Source organism: Anolis sagrei, chromosome 4 (assembly GCF_037176765.1).
Source record: "Anolis sagrei isolate rAnoSag1 chromosome 4, rAnoSag1.mat, whole genome shotgun sequence".
Classification (NCBI taxonomy): domain Eukaryota; kingdom Metazoa; phylum Chordata; class Lepidosauria; order Squamata; family Dactyloidae; genus Anolis; species Anolis sagrei.
This window is the reverse complement of record NC_090024.1, coordinates 187,091,210-187,115,630: the sequence shown is the minus strand read 5'-3', so window position 1 is coordinate 187,115,630 and position 24,421 is coordinate 187,091,210. Positions and strand designations below refer to the sequence as shown.

Genomic DNA, 24,421 nt, shown 5'->3' with positions numbered 1-24,421 from the left:
CACGTTCACCACAACCGTTGAAGGCCTACGATTCTGTGGTATTGGTATTATTATCTGGGTACAGATACATATTTCAAATACACCATGTGGGGCACGTTTTAATCTATGAACCTGCTGCCTCATAGGAAACTGGGGAAAGGGAGAGGTTCCACTGGGAAATAGTATTACAGAACCATTTGGGAGATGGAATAAAATATAAAGTTTACTGATGATGAATGTAGCAGGAATAACACTAGAATCGTCTTTTCTGCAGAACATGTAGAATGATTCTGGAACATGGTGATACAACCTGGAAAACTCACAGCAACCCAGTGATTCTGGCCATGAAAGCCTTCAACAACAAATGTTTTTCCTGTTTGTACTGAAACCTTCATTCACTTATATCTCTTAAATCACTGTCAAGTTCAAATGTAAGTCTTTAAAGATATCAGGTTTCAAGACTAGGAAAGATTGCTACAAAGGAACTAGATAAAATCCTCAAGTGTAAAGATATGTATCATGATAATCATGATATGTTTAATTCATGATTGTCCATGCCTCTTCATTTTAAATTTCTATGTATTGTTGCAGAAGCTGGACAGTTACAATGAATCAAATTTCAGTACGATGGTAAATAATAACAAGAAGGCATATGCAGAAGTAAGGCTTTGGTTTGTCACGAATAGGATAATTTCAAGCACCCAGTCCTGAAATCCACATTGCACTGGTTTTTGGATGAATTGCAGAAGAATGATATACAAAACTCTCACAATATAGTAATTTTGGGGCATGCATCGATGGAGCCTTTCATGTTTTTGTTTGGATTATATAGGGCACACTGCAAGTTATATGGAGCAAGAATATGATTGGAAATTTTGTCCTTGTGTGGGCTTTCGTCTAAATTGATTCCATTAGCCCAGTGGTGCAAAAGGTTAAACCACTGAGCAGCTGAACTTGCTGACCTGAAGGTTGACAGTTCAAATCTGCAGGGCGGGGTGAGCTCCTGCTGCTAGCTCTAGCTCCTGCCAACCTAGCAGATCGAAAACATGCAAATGTGAGTAGATCAATAGGCACCACCTTGGCGGGAATGCAAGCAGGCATTTCATGCAAGTTATGCTGGCCACACAACCAGGATGTGTCTATGGACAATGCAGGCTCCTCAGCTTGGAAATGGAAATGAGCACCGCCTCCAGAGCAAGAGATGAAAGGAGAAGCTTTTGCCTTTGTCTTTGTCTGTGTATTTGTGTTTCATTGTATTAAGGCATTGAACGTTTGCCTGAGTTAGTATATATGCTGCAATCCACTCTGAGTTCCCTTGGGAAGATAGGGCAAAATATATATCCACTGCATTCCCACCCCCATCTCAATGATCATGTGCATTTTTTTCTGGTATTGCTTCCTTCATTTGTGATTGTGCATAGACATGCATAGAATGGGATGCATGACGGCCATTGTGTGATTTCATACAACCTTAAGTGTGTGTGTGTTTTCTGTAATGTGTGTATATTCTCACAATATAAATCCTGCCTTTTGAAAACAGATAAGAAATAACTTCAGAAATTAAATAGTATGAATACAGTAAAAACAAAAAGCCAGAGCTAGCAGAAAGTTCCTTATAAGATGCAGTAGAAAAAGGAACTCTCAAGGGAGAGAGGGAGGGAGATTTGCACTTCTTCCCTGTAGCTGCAGACCTATTGAAAATGCCTTCCTTGCTCCTGCCTGGTGCCAATCGCAGCATTCCTTTTGTGCCAAAGGGAAGCATCTGTCTTTGCCACATACCATTATCCCTCCCTCACCTCCACTTTGAGGCTGTTTTAAAATTAATTGTGCAATGCCAAAGTCGCCTCTACTGATCTGTTGTTTTCTTCATCTTTTTTCCCTTCTTCTCTGTACTTACTGGAATGTTTGCTCACCTGCTTGTTTATCCCCTGAGCATTTTTCACTCACATCACAGCATCATGATGAAGTGCTGCGAGCAAGGATTTAAACAGCCCCTTTTCTATTCCCATTTTTTCTGTGCCGTTGATTACTTTTCAAAATGTTCACAGTCTGCGTTTGCAACGAATAATTTCTTTTGCGCTCATTCTGAAAGCATCCTTAGAAACAAATCAGAAACCACTGCGTTCTGAGTGAAATGAGCTGAGAAAGAAGAAGTTAGTTGCCGACAGTCACAACTGTCTTGACTTGTAGCACAGCGCCTGGTGGGTGAATTTTTGCCACTGCATGTGCAAATGTAGTATATTTTGTACTTAGGCAGGGTAGTTGGGTCTGCTGTGTGGAGGGAACGTATCCTGAAAGCCATGCTATCCTTGATTTTTTCTTTGGGAGATGGCATAGATTTATTTATTTTATTTATTTTATTTCCTATACTTATATCCCGCCCTTCCCACACCCCCCCCCCCCAGGAGGGGGGACTCAGGGAGGCCTCACAACAAGCATCATAAGATGCATTACCATCATAAAACAATAAAAAAACATTCAACAATTACAATTGAAAACAATTAATTCAATTAATTAGATCAGTGGTTCCCAACCTTTGGTCTGCCAGGTATTTCAGAGTTCAGCCTCCACAATTCCTAACAGCTTGTAAACCGGCTGGGATTTCTGGGAGTTGAAGTCCAAAACAAGCAAAGGACCAAAAGTTGGAAGCCACTGGCATAGATGAACTACAATTGCAGGCCAACTCCCATTCTACCCATAATTCCTTATGAAATTATGGTCATAATTACCCAGTTAACACAGACCACTGATCTTAATTATATGCAAATATTTCACATTATTGTCTACCATGGACATTTAGCTTCCCCCTAGTATTTTACTCTTCTAAAAATGAATTAGAATAATGGAATCAAAGCATTGGTAGGGGCCTCATGAGCTATCAGGTCCAATCCACTACTCTTCATCTAAAGTATCTCCAGCATGTGACCTAATTTGATAACAGAATATCCTTACAAGAACACCTTATTTTGCTGTAACTATGCGCATTGTGCATGTATCCGACCAGTCAAAATAAATACAAAAAGGGAGATAATTTTCAGCTGTAAGTAAGGAGATTGAGATGACTTCTCATAAATGAAAATTCAATAAAACTGTTTCAAATCAATTTGAAACTGGTCAGTATTTAGCTTGGAGGATGTTTTTCTTTCTCATAACAAGAATAATATAAAATTCTAGTGTGACAAATTCAGCTAAAGGGCTCTATCACACGAGGTTAAAAGATAATAATAATAATCTTATAATCATAACTTCATTTTTATACCCCGCCTCCATCTCCCCGAAGGGACTTGGGGCGGCTTACAAAGGGACATGCCCAAAAAAGCAGGTTAAAATAAGCATAGAAAAACAAGCAATATCAAACATCAATAAACATAAAATCAGACAACATTATAAAAACGATTAAAAGCTATCAAGCTATCAAGGCTAAGCAGTTATCCTGCTGTAACTGATCACAGTTATAGCAGGATAATACAATTTCTTTGGCTAGTACTTATTATGTGTCCCCATGTTTTTCCTGCTACTGACTTTGCTTTTCAAGCATTAGTGGAATACATCTTTTCATTGATGGAAAAAGCTATTAATGGCTCCCAGTATTGCTGCTCTTCCAATGCTGTCTCTGGTGCAATGGTTTCCTTCCGTTGCAGTTGTGCTCTTCCAACCGTAAATTGGCAGGAGTTGCTTCTTCTCTCCTTCTCCCCCTCACTATTCCCAAGCAAAGTGAGATTGCTTTTACTTCATTTTTCTTTTCACATATATTTCAATTTTAATTTTGTGCATTTTATCATTTATAAAAGAGATAATTCCAATGTTTTTCTCTTTTGAAAAGGGTTGCTATAATATATGTTCTGTTGCTAGAGCAGAGGCTCCCAACCTTTTTTTGACCAGGGACTACTTGACCAGGGACCACTTTGAGCAGGGACCACTCTCCTACATTAGTACCAAAAGGGTTATGAATCGGTTTTTGGGGAGCTGATTCAGAAAATTGCATTGGATAGACCACATCAGCTCTAGTTTCTGATACAGAACATATGCCATCCAGTAGTCTCCATCTGGCTGCCCACAGAAAACGATATCTAATAATCTAGAGCTGATGTGGTAGTAGTAATCATTTGTGGGTAGTCAGCCTCTCCCATCCTGACATCCCCATTGCCTCAGCACTATAAGAGGGTTTTGCGAGGTTTTGAGGCAATGGTGTAGTAATGGTGAGGCTACGGACCACATTTTCATTCTTGTGGACCACTGGTGGTCCATGGACCACAGATTGGGAACCACTGCCCTAGAGATTAGGGAGTATCTAATGAAGCTGAATTGAGATAATTTAAAAGGAGCAATAGAAAACCCAAAAGGAAAGGGCTAATGATGTTACTCTGATTAGGTGATGGATTCTATAGTGCTTAAAAACATATTGCTTTGAATGCGTTCTTTCAAAAAGAAGGTCACAAAGCACAGGAATGAGGCGGCAACTGTTTCTCATTGCTAGTGATGTCATAAACAAAATATAATAAGTGCCCATGGCCTGTAGCCATATTCTATATAGCATTCAAAATTGAAATGGCTGTTCTCATGGAAGTAAATGCATCATTTCTCTGGAATGAGCTATTTCAGGTTTACTTTGGAGAAAAGATGGATTTTTACCAACCAGGAATGTTTTGCAGATAGTAGTTTGGATCTCATCAAACACCAAACAAGCGCACAAGTACAATGCAAAAATAACACTATTGAGAAACCCTGTTAGATATGTGAACTACTTCCCTTGTACACTATGTAGTTTCAAAGCACAGTTTAGCTCAACATTCAACACTGTGGTTCTCTTTGAAATGTTTCTACCTAAGTGTGATCCTCCAGTTTGGAGTGACAGCCTGCATGTGTCACAGATTCTTTTGCTCTGTACAGTTGGTATACACACCTCACATTTCAGTAAATGAGTCACACCTCTATGTTTTTGGGTTTAACTTTTGCAGATTTGATTATCTGAAGATTTCCCCATTTTTAAAGGGTCCTTCATCCCTAACCCTAGTGAATGTGGAGGGCTGAAGGATCAGACATGGGCAAACTTTGGCCGGCCAGGTGTTTTGGACTTCAACTCCCACAATTTCTAACAGCTGGCTGTTAGGAATTGTGGGAGTTGAAGTTCAAAGCACCTGGAGGGCCGAAGTCTGTCTATGCCTGATGTAAATATATCTTGTCACTTACCCCAAAATCACACTTTCATAGATAGTTAATGCTGGTAGAAAGTGACACTTGTGTTTTTCTAGTACTCTCTCTTATTATTGTGTAATTTCCAAATGATCTGGAACTCACAACTACTGTGTAAATTATCAGAGGTTGAATTCTATAGGCAAAGAATGGCCTGGAAGGACCACTAGCCCGGTAATGACTTGGTATTGACTTTAAACATTTTTAAAACCTCAGTGTTAGCGCCTAATCATACTGTCACATGCTACAAACACAGTAAATGTACACTCTCCTTTTCATCATCATCATCATCATCATCATCATCACCATCACCATCACCATCATCATCATCATCACTTTATGTCTTAATTAGTCGCTCTCCACCAAAGTGCTCCGAGCGACTTACAATTTAAAATAGCTTTTCAAAAGAAGAATGTGTGAAGATCTCCTTATGGGACATTCTCCCCCTTCCATTTGCATGTTACAAATGTTTGGAGAGGGACATTGGGAAGGCGGGGGGGGGGGGGGGAGGGTTATATGTGCAAGTCTGAGAGGGTTGGATGCTAGGGTCAGTGATGTGTGAAGCATCGGGTTTCAGCAGCATGGTTCCTAAACGAAGTCCCTCTTTCTGAAGAAGCGACAGATGCACATATAGGTTCCCTGCATCCCACTGATTCCAGCAAATGGGCATGGCTCTCCTGATTGTCCCTTAAGGACCATTATTCTTCTTCCATCTGTGATACTCCGCGAAATGGGTGTGTCCCCCTCTGAGGATCTGAGAGGCATTCTAGTAAAAAGATAAATTTCTTCCTTGCGATCTTAGGCTTTGGGTGTTCCTTATTCTGGGAAGAGATTTAAAGCTGTCTGCCAGACCCGTGGGCTGTTAAAACAAGACAGTGCCACAATGCTGAGCTCAGGCCTGCGGAGTCCCCTCCTCCCCCCACTCCTCCTCCTGTTGCTCACAGCCATGGAGCTGAGCTGGTCCTTTTCAAGCGAGGACAAAAAGCTGATCCTGGACCTGCACAACCAGTACCGGTCGAAGGTCTCACCTCCAGCAGCAGATATGTTGAAAATGGTAAGTGAGAGGTGGGTAGTAGCCCTGGATGCGGCTGCAATGTGGGAATGCAGGGGGTCTTCTGATCCTAATTTGCGAAGGACCTTTCTATTGAAACAGCAACTTCTTTTGTGTTTCATAAAGTCCCTCTTCCACCTTCCTTTCTGTGAAGCATCTGCATCAAACTGATGAGGCAAAGGTATCTGAGTCTTTTGAGATCTAACTGAATCCAGGTAGATGGTGTCTGCAAACCTGCTTAATGCTTACTCGTGCATGATGCCAGATAAATACTTGTTATAGCCAATAGGAATGTATGTGCGTAACTTTAGAGGTTAGCTAACCCCTTGGGCTCTCTTGAGATGTTTGCACTAAGTGTTTTTCTGGGATCTTTAAGTGGAAAGGATTATCCCAATTTTATCAACATCCTGTTGTGAATTAGCCTATGATTATTAAGTCAAAGAAAGCGGTGTGGTCTTGGCTACAGGACTTTGGATCCTGGCTGAGCTGCTCTATAAACTTGGGCATGTTCCTATTCTTCTCATCCCTCCCACTCTTATTTGTATAAGAAGAATACACAACTTCTTGGATCCCAGTTCTCATCCCAGGATCATTTGGGCTGTACAGGTGGAGGCAATGGGGCAGTGCTTTGTTATTTTGGAAGATATGGTGGGACATGTGCAATTCATTAGCTGCAGGGGATACAAGGCAGACCTCTTTTGTTTAGGTTTTGCTACCGTTGCAGGGAAATTGGCTCACCAAGAGCAGTTTGACATTGCTAATTCATTTTGATTTCCTCTCCTCCTCCTTCCGAAACAATTACCATCGAAATCTTGTGTGCAATTTCATTATGCAGTTGTCTTAGACATCTGTTCATAGTGCTTGTCTGATCACCGAATATTTGAAAGCCCATATTTATCCATATGAGTGTGCCTGACCTTCACAGTCTTGGATGGGGGCTTTCACAGGCTCTTCTAGGGAGGACATTGGAAAGAGCCTTCTTAGTGGCTGCTCCGAGGCTGGGAAACCATCTCCCATGCATCTCTCAGTTGGCTCCCTGTTTGCTGTCTTTTTCCCCCCAGGATCATTTTATCTGAACAGGGCTTTGGCTTTTAATAATACCACTTTCATAGAATCATAGAATCATAGAGTTGGAAGAGACCTCGTTGGCCATCCAGTCCAACCCCCTGCCAAGAAGCAGGAACATCACATTCAAAGCAATTTTATTTATAACATGTCCTCTCTCTCTAGAACTGGAAGTGAATGACTTTTTTAATGAAGTGTGCTGTATCTTTTATTACACTATGTAACACATTTTTGTTCCTGTGTTATAAATGTCATTTCCTAATTGGTTCTATCATAAATCATGGGAAAGGTTTAGTAAACTGCACAAGGGTTGTTGTAGGTTTTTTCGGGCTATATGGCCATGGTCTAGAGGCATTCTCTCCTGACGTTTCACCTGCATCTATGGCAAGCATCCTCAGAGGTAGTGAGGTCGGTTGTAACTAGGCAAAAGGGTTTATATATCTGTGGAATAACCAGGGTGAGACAAAGGACTCTTCTCTGCTGGAGCTAGGTGTGAATGTTTCAACTGCCTTCGACAATACATCAAACTGCACAAACTTTGTTTTTGTGGGACATCCTGCAGCACATTTTGCTATTGTTTGTGGCAGCCACAAAAACAAAGTTTATGGAGTATAAAAACTACTTTCAAAGTAAGTACTGCCCAATTAATCAGGAAACAACACTTTCAAACTAGGAATAGAAAACTGTTCAAATTTTGTTACATAGTGTTATGTTTTGAATATGTTTTTGACTCGTCTTACTGTTTTCATCAGACTGTTGCTTTAGCGGTTTCCAAACTTGTGCTATGTATTGTTCCAGCTGTATTTTGTTTTAACCAATATTCGAAGTCCTTTTGAGCCCCAAATTAGGAGAAAGGTGGGGAACTGGTTAATTCAATGATTTACGAATGAGTCAATCACAATGCTATAACTGTACTACACTCTACTCCCACCTCTCATCCACAGTCTTAGAATCATAGAATCATAGAGTTGGAAGAGACCTCTTGGGCCATCCAGTCCAACCCCCTGCCAAGAAGCAGGAAAAGTGCAATCAAAGCACCCCAAGAGATGGCTATCCAGCCTCTGCTTACAAGCCTCCAAAGAAAGCGCCTCCACCACACTCCGGGGCAGAGAGTTCCACTGCTGAACAGCTCTCACAGTCAGGAAGTTCTTTCTAATTTTGAGGTGGAATCTCCTTTATTTTGGTTTGAAGCCATTGTTCCATGTCCTGGTCTCCAGGGCAGCAGAAAACAAGCTTGCTCCCTCCTCCCTATGACTTCCCCTCACGTATTTATACATGGTCTTCTTTTGTTTTCACTCTTGTAATATTTCATCCTGGTTGCAGTGTTAAGAGTTTTCCACAGTGTCCTTTAGAAACAATTGGGCATATTTGCTCTGCCTGCCTGTTCACGTTGCATTGGAGGCCAAAAACAGCCACTGTTACCGGCATTGTAGGTAGCTGTTTTAATGATGAAGGTGTGATAGAGTGGTGCAGCTCAGCTGGTTGAGCTGAGACAGCGAGTGGCTGCTGCTGAGCTTACCTGTTTTAAAATACTGACTTCTGCTTCTTTCAGCTGGAGACTGATGGAGAGCTTTGGACCAGCTTGAGTGAGATGAAAAAGTAAAAAGGATTCACTTTATTTTTGGGGGGTAAAGGGGGAAACAAAACAGAAGTAAATTTCCATATTTACTTGAGTCTAACACTCACATTTATTGGCTAAATTACATCACTAAAATTGAGGTGTGGATTATATTTAATTTATATTAGAATTGCGCACCTAAACCAACCTGCACTGTTGGGCAAGAGATCCCAGCTGGGGACAGAGGAGGGAGAGGCAGTGGTGGTTGTGAAAGGGCTGGTGGAAAGCTGATGATGGCCACTAATAGGTTGATGGGAAACAGAGTGGCACAGGTTTCCATCAGCCTTTTCGTGGCCACCACTGCCTTGCATTACATTTGACAGCAAATCTTTTTTTTTTTTGTACTGCACACCTTCCAGATTGAAGTGTGCATTACATTCATTGGTGCATTATACTTGAATAAATATGGCAATTTGGAAACAGATGCAAATAGGGGACTAATTTATGAGGACAAAGAGAAAAGGATTTGTGTGTTTTGTTTGTTTTAACCTTTGCAACTCAGACTACACTTCTGCCTTATGTGTTAGATAAGTTGCTGTAGTCAGTGAGTAAAGTACATGGTGATAGAATTTCAAAATATTGGTACAATTCCTTTAAAAGCCCTGCTTCTTGTACTTTCTGACTTGGTGAATAGCTAGGTTAGAGATAAAGCAGAGCTTCTGCTAGTGATTGGAGTCAACAGTGAGGGATCTATGGGCAAAAACCTTCCTTGCAATACTGTGGAGACATGAGCCAAATGCTGCAAGTTCAAATAAATTACAGATATACCTATAACAAAGCAGATCTTCTTCAACATAATATTTGTTACCAGAGGCAGAAACAACATGGAAATAATAGGAATAAATTCCTCTCAGAAAAAGGAAATGCAATTCAATGGTTCAGCAAAGGTTTTATTAAGAACAAATAGTATGTACTTGTGAAATGAAACAGCCAGGTCAAAAAAGCCTTGCATCATCTAAACAATTTATTCATGCCTTAGATGAAGGTTTAGAAGGCATGACCATCAAGTTTGCAGACAACATCAAGTTGGGAGAGACAGCCAATACTGTGTCCAATTTTGGGCACCACGATTGAAGGGAGATGTTGACAAGCTGGAATGTGTCCAGAAGAGGGCACAAGGGTCTGGAGAACAAACAGCTGGGCATGTTTAGCCTGCAGAAGAGAAGGCTGAGAGGAGACGTCATGGCCATGTATAAATATCTGAGTGGAAGTCATAGGGATGAGGGAGCAAAGTTGTTTTCCACTGCTGAGAAACAGGAAAATTGCAATCAAAGCACCCCTGACAGATGGCCATCCAGCCTCTTTTTAAAAGCCTCCAAAGAAGGTACCTCCACCATACTCCGGGGCATTGTTCCACTAGGATGTGGAACAATGGCTTCAAACTACAGGAAAGGAGATTCCACCTGAACATCAGGAAGAACTTCCTGACTGTGAGACTTGTTCAGCAGTGGAACTCTATCCCTGGAGTATGGTGGAGGTACCTTCTTTGGAGGCTTTTAAAAAGAGGCTGGATGGCCATCTGTCAGGGGTGCTTTGATTGCAATTTTCCTGTTTCTCGGCAGTGGGCTGAACTGCATGGTCCATGAGGTCTCTTCCAACTCTATGATACTATTATTCTAAACAAAAACATTTTGAATATTCTAGAGAGCACTTAGAAACATTTTCTAAAATGCATCCGGGGATGTTTTTCTCCCTTTTCATCAGCTTTGATTTTTCTTACGATTTCTATTTTGATGCCCAGACTGCTGTTCAGAAGCAGCTGAAGAAGTGGACTCATCTGCTTCTCCCTTTTCCATTTTGCTCTTCACACACACTCAGTAAGAGATTCTGGGGAAGCTGCTATTTACCTTGCTGTGTTAGTCGACCATGCATAGCTTCAGTAGGATCAGTTGTGGTAAAATCCCATTCTTTCCCAGCTCAAGGCTTTATTGGACTGTTTACTGCAGCTATGCTTCTGCAACTTGGCACCAGAAGGTTGCTTCTCCAAGCCTTCACCATGTTTGCAGTGCAGATGTAGATAATGAATTCTGTCTTGACAGAGGACAGGGGTGAAAAGAGAGTGGGCAGGCATAGCAAGGGGTGATGAAAAAGGAGCTTCTTTGACAGACATTTTGGTTCAATCTAGGTGGGTGTAGAAATCACTGTGATGAATAAATAGCAATAACTTTGGCTGCTAGACTAGACCATTGTTCCATCATTCCTTTTGCCAATGTTCTGCATGGCCTTAGCTACTTTGCTCCAAATATGTATGCTGTAAAGTTACTTCCAACAGCACAAGGCTTATTTTTCACAGATCAGGAGCTATACTTCCATGGTTCTCCTGTTACTAATTCCCTTTCTGAAGTCACACTTTTCACTTTTTGTTTGGGTCAGCAGAACTGGTTGCCATGGAAACAGTTATATACATTGAGTGATGCTTGCCAAACTATGGTATATTTAATGGAACAAGAAACACAGCTGTTGTATGAGGATTCTGGTTTTGCATCATAAAAAGGGAATAATAAACTCAAACTAGATCTGCTATTTCAACCACTCCCAGAGCTTATAGAAAGGGATGTTTCTATTCTACAGGGAGAGAATTATGGGTTCTATGTCTTGAACCTGTTGCTACTCAGAGGCACTTTAAGCACATGCAGAGACAAAGGTGATTTTTAATAGATTTCTTTAGTAAGGAGGGGAATTTATACACTGCAGGATTAAATGGGTTTAATTGGTGCAGGAGAGCCTGGTAAAGTTGCTGTAAGGCAGGGGTTGTTAACCTCTTTTGTTCCATAGATCCTTTTGCCAGTCAGGTGAAAACCACAGACCTCTTCTCAGAATGTAGCAGCAGATAATTTATGACACTCAACATCAGCATGTCTTTAAGCAGGACTGCAATGTTGTGTGATCTAGCATTGGGTTTGACAGTTACTGCAATTTCAAAGTATGGATGAGCGTGAGAGATTTTTTGCAATATGCAACAACTATAACATGATATGAAATGAATCCTACTGTCATTCATTGCATATATTCATAATGTAGGAAAGGCTAGATTACAGTCGGAGGTAAGAGAAAATAAAGATAATAAGTTTTTTTTCCATTTCAAGCTCACAGATGCCCTGAAATCTTTCCATAGGTTTAGAAGCCCTGCTGTAGGTGCACCTCTCCCTGCACTTGCAATTCAAGTGCACATAACACACTGAGGACTGTAGGATGCCACAATGTGGTCTAAGGGCTTTGTGGCATGGAGGTGGCAAACTGGCATAGAAGTGGGACTCTCACCTTTGGTGATGGAGTCCCCGATGGTGCAATGGTTTAAACCCTTGTGCCAGCAGGACTGCTGACCGACAGGTCAGAGGTTTGAATCTGGGGAGAGCGGATTGAGCTCCTTCTGTCAGCTCCAACTCCCCATGCAGGGACATTAGAGAAGCCTCCCACAAGGATGGTAAAACATCAAACATCTCACCATCCCCTGGGCAATGTCAATTCTCTCATACCAGAAGCGACTTGCAGTTTCTTAAGTCACTCTTGACATGAAAACAACAACAAAACAAATCAAAACCTTTGGTGATTGTTCCTGTTGCATAACATTACATGCTACCCATTTTAAGTTCACTTTCCCCCTGCTACATGGAAGGGACAGAGTTTTAAGGAAACAGAATGAGCATTATCATGACAGTCTGTAGATCTGTTAATCATATTTTGCACTCTTTGGCAAAGAAGACTAAAGATCTGGTAAACTACAACCGCCATGACTGTATAGCCTTTAGCCATAGCAGTTAAAGTTGTGTTAAACTGCATTAATTCTGCAGTGTATATGGACCCTGAGAGGGTTACAGGGACAGCTAATCCATATAACCCTTTCTAGAGTTCTTCCTCTACCTCAAAAGGTTTTGGAAGATGTGTCATGTACCACAATATAAATTCTGGAAGGAGATGAGATACATCATCAGCAAATGGCTCAACAGAAAGTCTCTGCCTTGGGTGGTTGCTCCATTTCTCAGGTGAATCCTCTTGACTCCAAATCAATACTTTCATTTTGACATTTAGATAGAACAAACATATGTTGGTAGCTACTTCTTGAGTGTCAATCCTGTATACCATACATTTTGACTGTCTCTCGTTGCTGTTTTGAAAACCTGGCAATATGACCCTAGTAGGACCAGCCAATAAGAAGGTGTGCTGGGAACAACCAGACTTGGTTGTGTTAATATTTTAAGGGCCAATATTTTTAATGTATTTTTATTGCATGTTAATTGTCGTGCTCTATTTCTTCTCGGCATCTAGTGATTGCCAATTGTGAGCCATCCCAAGTCCCCCTTCGGGGGTTGAGAAGGATGGGATACAAATACAAATACTCTAAATAAATAAATAAATAAATAAGCAAGCAAGCAAGCAGTCGTATAACAATGAGGGCTATGTGTTTCCCTTCTCCATTGCATGTTGCACTCCGTTGCACTTTTTTTGCAGACTCCACTAAGTTTGCAAACACTTTTGATCATCTGTGTATAGCTGTGGAAAGCCCTGTACAATGCCATAACCAGAACGAAGTGGGAAACTTACCCCGGGGATGCTGATAGTGTCTAGCTCAATAGTGAATCTTATGCCTGGAAGTTGATTGGAACCAGAACAGTTTCCTGCACCTCCTTCAAAGCAAAGGCATTCTTCCTCCTGACTAAATAGATGACACCACTCTGTGTTCATGCAGCCAAGTGGCAAACTTCAGGAAGGCTTCTTTGCACGTGGGCCTCCGAACCTGTTAGTCAAAGTTTGGTGCCTTTGCTTGATTGTTTTGGACAGGGAGTCAAGCCCTGGAAGCTCCCTTTAAAAAAAAACCTTGGGTTTTGTACTACAAAGTTCTTGAATGCTCTCCCTATATGAAAGCCATTGCCTCTTCTTGCTTAGCAACTGCTGCAAAAGGAGACCAAGAAACACAGCTGGATAAGACGAGCCTTGTCTATCATATTCACTACACTGGAGGGATCCGTTGGCAAGCAGCTGTTGGTCTCTGTTAAGTAACAAGCTTTCCAGATGTTTGCATTGGCTCTGGCCAAACACAGCTGTTAAACTGGGCATGCCTTTATTTTCACAACAGGGAGGAGTTATGCGCATTTACTATCCATTCCTTTTCCGCATGGTTGAAAGAGGGAGGGCTTTGCTACTGGCTTCAGAACCATTAGATAAAAACTAATGAGTATGTGCCAAATGAGGTGGCAGGCTGTGAGTTCTGGACTGTAGCTGTCTCTGCAATGTGCTAGCTTACAACATGTAGGAAGCATTTTGAAATGCTTCTCCACAATTAAAAAAAAGAGGGGGGGGGGGAATGCTTCCTGGATCTAGTAAGCTAGCTCACAGGACCATTGGGTTCATGCTACTTCTGCCTTCCTTTCTTCTTGGATGTGCTAATTCACTCCATACCAAGAGGGCTTGTCCCCCCCCCCCCCCAAATCCTTTAAAATCTAGTCACTCGCCTATAGTAGAAAATAGTCAATTCAGAATTTTTGAATGTCCACACAGATTGGTTATTAACTTTTAAACCAACTCATTTTGCATATTTGAGTCTTGGGGTTAGCTACTTGTATTTTTGCATATATTCTTATATAAAGACTGTCAGTCCTCTGGCTCTGCTAGGTTCAGGACAAAAGTGGGAGGAAATGCAAATAAAAAAACACTTGAAAAACCTATTAGAACATCTTTCTAGAAATCTCTAGGTCTTCCAATGTGACTCTGTGGCCAAGTTTCCACAGAGGTTGTCCATTAAGTCACACCAGAGGATCTAGAGATTCCCAGGGAGAACATTTTAATCAAATCTGTAAAAGTCAGACTCACAGAAATGGAAGGCTGACTGTTACATACATGTATAATCCAACGTATCATACACTGACTTTTCATGCTGGAGTATATTCACTGCATACTGATGTTGCATACTAGTTTGCAGATAGATTTTTTCCTTTGGTTGGAATTTACAAAAGCATCCAAGGGGTTTTAGTACTCAACATCCACTGTTTTTATTTTTGGAAAAAACAGTTGAGGTTTACAAGCACTGATTTCTTTCAAAGATCACTGAGTATAAATTGGGATGGGGGATGCTATATTTCCATGCTCTGCTACTCCAGAGGTCCCATTCTACCAAGGAACATGAAACCTTTTTCTACAACAATGTGTTCTTTAATGCAGGGATAATCTTTCCTAGACCTAATGGGAGCTGGTAATTTCCATGTCATTGGGCAGTGTGTTCTCTTTGGGTTGTAGTCTGAACTATCCAGAATCATGAATTCGAGCCTTTAAATACATTCAGAACTTTGGTTAGCTCCTTTAAAGTTCAAACTAAATAGACCACATTTTCTACTTCATTGACGGGATACAAAGCTAACTAATAGCTGGCTGGGATAGGTAATATTTTACTTCCAAAGTGCAAATGATTTACAGATGAATCTGGAAAAAGTTCATAAAAGTGGATGATGTTTGCTGCTCCACTGGTGGCATTCAAAGATTGCTAATAGCTGACTAGGATGGGTAATATTTTACTTCCAAGGTGCAAATGATTTACAGATGAAGCTGGAAAAACTTTCAAATCTTGAGCCACATTTTTCATTGTGATGGCAACCACTTGCTTGTCCTGGACGAAACACCAGGCCTGCCAGTTGCTATGCAGGCCGGGGAGTTTATTTTCAAATGCTGAGTATTAACTTCCCTCGTTGGCTTGTGTGAAAAACCCTTCTGTGTGCTGATGACATTCTGGTTGTGATTTCAGAGCTGGGATACAGAATTGGAAGCCATTGCCAAAGACTATGCAACAAAATGCATTTGGGAACACAACAAGGAGAGGGGCCGGCGAGGCGAGAATCTCTTTGCTATGTCTGGAGACCTAGATGTGAAGACAATAGTGGAAAGTTGGTATGATGAATACCAGTATTATAACATGACTACATTAACATGTGAAGAAGGACAGATGTGTGGTCACTATACACAGGTATCCAAATATTTATTTATTTGGTTTATAGGTCTTCTTTCTCCTAAGGCAGCTCATAAAAACCTCAAGCAATGTCTAGGAAATGATGTGTACTGCTGTGTGTGCTTCATTGATGGTTGACAGAACAAAATTATGCAGCAGATTCTATGCTTAGAAATTTTACAATGTTTTGGTTTGATCTCCATACGTTCTGGCTTCAGTAGAAATTTTACTTTCATAGTTTCTTAGGGAGCACATCTGGATAATCCTAGAATTATCCACTAGGGTCGCCTGCGGGCTGAGAAGGGCGGTATACAAATATAGTAAATAAATAAATAAATAAATAAATAAATAATAAATAGGGTGGTGAATCCACTCTAGGTTCTGGTTCAAATTTTAAAGAAGCCTTACAAAGTGCTGAACCCAATTCTCTATGTTAGTTTCAGCACTGATAGCTATTTTAAAGTTTACTCTAAAACCTGGAGTGGATTTATCATCCTGCTGACATGGGAGTCATTTGCCACCACTGATTTCCAGGCTATGTCAAGGGAGGTAATGATGTTCAGCTTGTAGTTCTGCAATATATAATTTTTATGCACATTGTTACTTTCCTCGTAAAGATCTCCTGACGCCACTATTGCTCCTCCTGTCAGTGGGGATTTTTCCTTTATAAAGAAATGTGTGTGTACACATAGTTGGTATACATGAAATGAAATGTTCACTTACCTAAATTGCACAAGACAGTCTTTCCACTCTCATTACCCTCCAGATGTGTTGACTATTTGCTGTTATGTTCTTTCAAGTCATTTCCAGTGTATGGCGACCCTAAGTCAAACCTGTCATGGCACAATTTGTTTAGTAGAGTTTTGTCTTTGCCTTCCTCTGAGGCTGAATGAGTGAGTTTCAATGGCTGAATGGGGAGTCCAACACTCAAACCATTTTACCACATTGGTTCTAGTGTTTGACTATACCAGTGGTTTCCAACCTTTGGTCCTCTGGGTGTTTTGGACTTCAGCTCCCACAGTTTCTAACAGCTGGTAAGCTGGTTGGGATTTCTGGAAGTTGAAGTCCAAAACAATGGGAGGACCAAAGGTTGGGAACCACTGGACTATACTTTGTCAATGCTGACTTAGTTTATGTTGGCAATGCAACAACACTTAGCACTGAAGAGTAAAGAATGTCCCACAATGGGCAATAGTATTTGGGCTAGATGAGTGGTTCTCAACCTGTGGGTCCCCAGATGTTTTGGCCTTCAACTCCCAGAAATCCTGACAGCTGGTAAACTGGCTGGCATTTCAGGGAGTTGTAGGCCAAAACACCTGGGGACCCACAGGTTGAGAACCACTGGGTTAGATAGTTTGAGTGACATGAAGTGCTCTTCCTCAGTGTCTACCTATCCTGACCCCTCTAATACTAATACTCTTAGGGATGTTTCCTTCATCTCTTCTTTCTGTGAATCCTCCAAGATATAATCTTGTGTCTGGGGTAGCTTCCTCACTTTGCCTAATGGTTGGGACAGCACTGTCAATTGAAGCTAAATAAAAAAATACCCTGTCTAAGAATATTATCTAAGAAACAGAGACAGCGTGAAAAAAAAAAGCTAAAGAAATGCCATCTTATGAGAGAAATGTTTGGATTTTCAGGAATAAATGAGAAGATGCATGGTATCCATGTAAATGCAGAGTCATCTTCAGCAAGCTGTTTTTCTTCTCTTTTTTTCCTGCTGCTTTAGGTGGTTTGGGCAAACACCGAGCGTGTTGGCTGCGGAACGGTTTTTTGTGAGACCCTGGAAGTTGTCAATGACACCGATATGCATTTAGTAGTCTGCAACTATGAACCCCCGTAAGTGCCTTTCCTGCCTTACCCTGCCCTACCCTAACCTATCTTACCCTATCCTACTTTACCCTACCCTAAACATGAAAGACCCATTCATGTTCCAATTGAATTGATTTTCAGTCAGGTCAAACTAAATGTTTGTTTAGCTCAGCAATGCTGCTGATTCAAGTGTAACAGGCAAAAGTGTCTTATCTCCTTCATGTCTCTTTAGCAGCTGAGGGGAAAAAGGATGGGGCCTGAAGCTAGGAATTGTGGGAGTTGAAGTCCAAACCACCTGGAGGGACAAAGTTTTCCCATGCCTGTTCTAGAATCTCAGTGCATAATGGTAATAAGTATCTAGTATTCTAGCCTCTTTAGCCATGCACTAATACAGTTACCTGGAAGAGTTTTGCTCAACAAAATGCCTTATTTGTTTGAGTCAATTTGAGTAATTTTAATTTTTAGGGGGAATGTAAAAGGACGTAAACCATACAAGGAAGGCGAGCCATGTTCCATGTGTCCAGAAGGTTATTCATGTAAGGATGCTCTCTGCGGTAAGTGTCTGGAACTAGAGAAGTTCTCATGTAAAAGCAGGTGAGGCAGCAAGATCCTTATTTGCACGCTATTCCCATGGACTAGACGTATGATGTGTAAGGGATAGCAAACTTCCAACTTTGAGTGACTCCAGGAATGGCCCAAATAAATAAAGGTGTGAATACATACTGGTATGATAGGAAGAGCCGTGTTCTCTTCCAGTTTTGTTCTACAATATTTATAGACCAATTTCTTATTTATTTTATTTCTATCCCACCTTTCTTTTGGCTGGGGAAACAAGATAGCTTACACAAGTGCTTAAACAAGAAAATACTAAAAAAGGATAATAAAATGTTAAAACATAATGGTCCTCTTAAAATGTCCTTTCATTTTTAAAAGTGTGAAATTATTTGAAAGCATAATAATAAAATAATACTCTGAAGATTAAGCTACACTTGATCTGGTCTCTTTTCTTTTGGCAGACAAATCAAATGGCATATCCTTTATGGTTAAATTAAATTAACAACAATAATTTGCCCCTGTCTGACTATTACTGGTTCTTTATCTGAGACAGGCCCTCTCAACTGTCCGTTCCTTATATTTTGACTGTGATATCACTTACTAAAGCTGAGCCACAGACCCTTTTGAACCTGTGGCAGAAAATTCAAGTGGTCACCAAGCCCAAGTTGTAAATAAATAAGGTAGTTGAGAACTTGGTGCCCTTTAAAAGCATCCAAAACCTGCAGCCTTTGAGACAATGACCTCACTCTGTCTCATAATAGGGCCAACCCTGTGATTACCACAGAAATGTGGCTCATGAAAGTAAAAGATCAAATTGTTCTTCTGCATGGCCTTCTGGAAATAGGTTGTGGCTGTATGGGTGTGTGCAAGCTGATTTTGCTGCTAACTTTTTTGTTACCAGAATCCAGTGCTGATGAGGAAACTACTGCATCTCCTGGACCCACCTTGAGTGAAACCCTAGCTCCTGAAGACACCACAAAAGGCTCATCACCAGAAACACCAGAAAGTACGCAAACTGGGATAGAAACAGGATCTGATACTCCAACGGCAGGAGGGCCAACCACTTCCCAAGAGTCAGCTTTAGACGTGGACCTTACAAAATCTCCAGAACTTCAGGCAAACGCAGATGGGACCGTTCCCCCTTTGGTGACTACAGGAGGCCTAGAGGACTTAACTCCTAGTCCTACCTCCCTACAAACTCAGCAAGATACCCATACAGATATTCCTTCATCTGATGGTTTAATCACACCCAAACCTACCATGGAGAAACCAGTACATTCTACCCCCAAATTGCCCTCCACTCCTAAACCACCATCCAAACCGCCGTCCATTCCCAAACAGCCACCCATCCCCAAACCACCTTCTGTTGCTAAGCCTCCCTCATATCCCAGACCTCTATCCTTCCCTAAGCCTCCCTCGGACCCTAAGCTTCCCCCCATCTCTAAAAAACCTGCAAGCCATCGTTTGTCAGCCTATGCCAAAGCTATAAAAAGACAAAGCAATGCCATTCAGTCCTCTGCAGGTAAGGCAGATTCAGTCTCTGTCTGCCTGCCCTGTCTTGGATGTAAACAAATTGCCCATCATGAAGAAATAAAGGTTGCCCTGAAAGAGCTGACTTTCCGATACCCCTACGCTCCTTGTTTTTCCTCCCTTCCCCGGTGGCAGAGACATAGCAAGTGCAGCTGGTGTGGGCACACTTGGGGGAATGCACTTAGGAAAGCTAGGCCTTACTGGCTCAACTCTTTATAGCAGTGTATGTAATTAAAGGTATTTATAAGGAGAGTTCTTCAACTTTGGTGCATGGATGTGCATGTGTGCCCATGTGCAGGCATGCATGTTTTCTTTTCTGCACTTTTGTGAGGGTTCCAGTCTGCTGGGAATAGCATTGTAGCATGCCTAAGGCTTTGAACACTTGGCAAACTGTGGTTCAAACTTCACCAAAACAATGGGGCTTCCAACGATGCTCAAAGATGTATGTGTTAAGTGATGTGGTTTCTTTTTAAAGACCCCAATGTTTTTCAATAACCAGGAATGTGGTGCATGTCTGACCTTTTTTCCTATTTTATTTTCACATGAGCTTTACAGGGGGTCAGAATCCAGATCTAGAACACTGTCATGGAGCCCCACACTACCAAGAACTCACCTGTGATGAGTAGAAATGTTCACAATTATCCATATTATTGCAGATGCCATAGTTGTTAGTAGGATTGTGTTTGTGTATCACTCCTCTGTTTTTCCAACTTGGCTGTGGTTTGGGAACCAGAAATAATAATTTTATTTTTGTACCCGCCTCCATCTCCCCAAAGGGACTCAGGGCGGCTTATATAGGGCTGAGCCCGATCAACATGGTTAAAATATAGCTCATTAAAATATATAAACAACAACATTATTACAAAATATAAAAGCAAAACATCAAAACATCAAACCAATAACCAACGGGAAAGTCCATCCCTATACTGGAGCTTCTACTTGTCAATCCATTCCTGGTCTGAAGTGTCATAGATCATATGAAACTGAATCTTATAAGTAGTTTTAGTAATATAGACTGTGTTACTCTCTTTAATTTGTTCCAAATGATGGACCTGTTTTTTTAAACCTAAAACACAAAGTTGTAGGTTTATAACATAATTGTTCATGCCCAGTCCTGCAGGCTGAGGTAACCTGCCCATCAGAGGAAGTGAATGACTGATTGGAGAGACTGATGTGAGTCTGTGTAAAAACATAATATGCATGAGCTGCATCTGCCAATAAATAAATGATGGTGTGCACAAGCCTCAGATATTTGTGTGGGAGATGGATTGTGTGTGTTGAATGAGTTGTTCCAGATTTCTCCCCCTTATGTTACATTATTTAGACCAAATAACTGTCTTAGTGATTCTTGGCCCTTTCTCCAAATCTCTATCTGAAGAGCTGATCTGCTTGCTGCATTACTTTCTCGCTAATTCTATCTCTTGATCCTCAGAGGGCCTGTCTGCATTATCTTGCATTCATAATTGGGACGTGAGTTAGACTTGATCTCTCTTTAGTTGTGCGCAGGTATCTTGCATGACGCACACTCTTTCTTTCCATTGTACTGGATCTGCATGGAACCAGAAAAAGTCCGTTTCTCCTCAGCTGATTTTTCCTCTTCTTCTTTTTTCAAAATATCAAAGCAGGTGGCAGTGTTACTGAAGATCTACTGATGGAGCCACCCAGGAAAGATTCACAGACGCCCATCTGTTCAAACAGCCATTCTTTCTTGTTGTTTACCCCTCTTTCCTTATTATTCACTCCCATTATGCACAGCATTCTCTTCTGAGACTGCTACATAATTTGTCCTCATATTTTCTGAGATACCAGTGATTTTTTTCATCATTCTGCTCTTTGGAGTACATTTTTTTGGCCTGAAATACAAAGTTGTAGGTTTATAAGATAACTGGAAATCTGACTTTTGTGGATTTATTTGTGGATTTGTTTTGATGTACTCTCTAAGAATCTCCAGGTTCCCCAAAGCAATTCTGTAGTCAGCTTCTACTGGGGATTGACCATAGAGTTATACAGAGGATCTATATCAGGCATTGGCAAACTTCGGCCCTCCAGGTGTGTTGGACTTCAACTTCCATCATTCCTAACAGCCTACCACCTGTTAGGAATGATGGGAGTTGAAGTCCAAAACACCTGGAGGGCCAAAGTGTACCCATGCCTGATCTAAAGGGTTAATGACTAATTACTATCATCTTGGCTAAGCATTCCAACAGTTTATTCAGTGACATGACAATGCTGGAATGTTAGAGATTTTTACCTGGAGAGTAGAAATGGGAATGCTTGGAGGGAAAACGGAAAAACTAGGGGGGAAAAAAACAGTTTTGTCCCATTTCTTTCCAAAGCCATTTCCCCCAGAAAAACCGATCATAAGTGTGTAGAAACAAAAAGTCTCAGAACTCTTTCATTAAGGTCTTTGTGCTATATAGCTTGAATACCATGTCATAGCTGTATAATTTATCATTGGAAAATAACATATTCTACGCACTTTCTATTTTTCTGGAAAAAAATGGCTTTGGAAAAAAAAAAGTTTTCCCCATTTTTTTCTGGTTTTTTCCCCAGGCCATTGATTTTTCAGATTTAGGAAACCTACTTTTTGGACTACTATACTACACCTAGAATTCTTCAGCCAATAGGGTGTTGGTCATGGTGACTGGGGGCACTTCTGAGAGTTCAGTTTCAGTTTTAAAAAATCCCACATCTTTCCCAATTTACTAACTTTATATTCTTCATTACAACTGCAGGTATAACTACATCTATTGTGATAGCAGCAACAGCAGTTCTTGATGGACCACTCATGGAAGGTTCATTGGAGAGAGTGCTAGGAAATATTAATTAGATTCAGCGGCAGTGATAAAATTGTAGGTGCTAAATAATATAGTTGCTCTCACTTGTATCCCAAAATCAGACAATAGCTTTATCCCTCTCTCACTATGGCATGCTGGCTTTTCCTCTTGCTGCTGGCATTTCAGAACCAGCCTGTGTTGGTTCTGTAGTTGCCTGAAATGGCTATGTAGAAATAATTCTGTCCCATCCTATACACCAGGGGCCCACTTACATTACACAAATAAAGCATCATGAATCCATTTTAAATATCATGGTTCCATCATATGGAATCATGGGACTTGAAATTTAGGGAGGGCATTTTGAATTATCAACCAGAGAGCTCCAATATCTCACAAAATTTCAAACCCCAGGATTTCATAGAATGGCACCCTGGTAATTAAAGTAGAATAATAATACTATCATTGTATTGTTGAAAGCTTTCATGGCCAGAATCACTGGGTTGTTGTAGGGTTTTTGGGCTATATCACCATGTTCTAGAAGCATTCTCTCCTGACATTTCGCCAGCATCTATGGCAGGCCAAAAATATATACTCCAAAGAGCAGAATGATGAGAAAACCCTCTGAGGATGCCTGCCATAGATGCAGGCGAAACATCAGGAGAGAATGCTTCTAGAACATGTCCATGTAGCCCGAAAAACCTACAACAACCCAATACTATCATTGTGTAGTGTGTCTGAGGCCCATGCTTGTCAGAGCAATGGCTCATCAGACCAACTTCGTGCCCAACTTTGATTCCTATCATTCAGTCATCGATGCTGCTTGGAAAGGTTATAGGGCTACACTACCCAGAAGCTCTCAGCCATTCTCCCTAAGGGATTTTGAGAGGTGTAGTTCAGACAAATAACGGTTCCAAGTTCTTTCCCACCCAGTGTCTATGTATGGCTATCCTTTCCTTGGATCTAAAGGAGACTTCTTCATGACTCAGTGAAGGTTATTTCATGCAGTTACAATTCTATTTCATATCAGGAAAAATAATCAGATCTAGGAGTTATTCTTCAGCTTTGCATTGCCTTTTACCTACTGTATAGCCTTTCCATTCTGTTTCCATTTAGCAAAAAAGGATATTATTGGTCTGTAAAACTGCCAAAACCACATCTAAGTATTCCCTAAGAAAACCCTATGAAACTCTTCTCCATAGGTTGACAGATGACTTGAAAGCACACAGAGAGAACAATTTGTGGTGTGATTTGCAATGTTTTTATAATAATCTCTCTCATTTTGGAGCTACTTAACCTAAGTCAACAATGACACAGAATGCATCTTGGACATGAAAAAGTGTGGAAAGTTCTTCAAAAGATCAGACCAAACAGAACTGGGTTTTACTCTATGAAGAATAATGGCCAAATTGCTGGCAATTAGGTCAATTGTACATCACAACCAAGACTTTTTTCTCACCATATTGCTGATGGATTTGTGCATTGTTCTATTCCAGGCATGGTGTGTTACTCTTATGACAAACCTCAGTTGGTCCAGCTCAGATCCATTTTGAAGGTGCCAATTGAATATTGTATCCGCAAATGTGGTGTTTTTTATGTTGTTGAGAAGGGGCTACATTTTAATGTACAATGAGTTAGCATTGTAAGGCACATTTTAAATGTGCCTGGAAAGTGGTGCTAAAAATAAAAGCTATTTTAAAAGCCATTGGTTTGGAAAATGAACTCTTTTAAAAAAAATACATGTATGCTAAATGCTGAGGGGTGTATTTCTGTGGCACAATTTTGAAATCGTGGAAGAAATGAAGATGGATTTACTTTCATTAGGTTCACATGAAGCAGCTACCCTAAATGCCGATGGGGTTGGTCAACGTAGGATGAAATCTCAGGCATGTCTAAACTGCAGCTGTTGG

The 24,421-nt window shown here is 40.9% G+C and overlaps 1 protein-coding gene across 1 annotated transcript; it reads left to right on the top strand.

Annotated features, from left to right (window-relative positions):
- The first annotated feature begins 5,762 nt into the window (after positions 1-5,762).
- PI16 (peptidase inhibitor 16) lies at positions 5,763-21,452 on the top strand. The gene is made up of 5 exons (XM_060773160.2): positions 5,763-6,226; positions 15,640-15,858; positions 17,570-17,679; positions 18,118-18,206; positions 19,109-21,452. Exons 1-5 carry the CDS (start codon positions 6,056-6,058, stop codon positions 19,954-19,956), a joined length of 1,437 nt encoding a protein of 478 aa, XP_060629143.2. The 5' UTR covers positions 5,763-6,055; the 3' UTR covers positions 19,957-21,452.
- Positions 21,453-24,421: the final 2,969 nt, after the last annotated feature.

What these genes read in the sequence shown, in the direction of transcription:
- PI16 (XM_060773160.2), top strand. Translation starts at nt 6,056, where the DNA reads ATGCTGAGCTCAGGCCTGCGGAGTCCCCTCCTCCCCCCACTCCTCCTC. An exon ending in CAGCAGATATGTTGAAAATG is followed by an intron (nt 6,227 to 15,639) that starts GTAAGTGAGAGG and finishes TTGTGATTTCAG; the next exon opens with AGCTGGGATACAGAATTGGA. An exon ending in ATGTAAGGATGCTCTCTGCG is followed by an intron (nt 18,207 to 19,108) that starts GTAAGTGTCTGG and finishes TTTTGTTACCAG; the next exon opens with AATCCAGTGCTGATGAGGAA.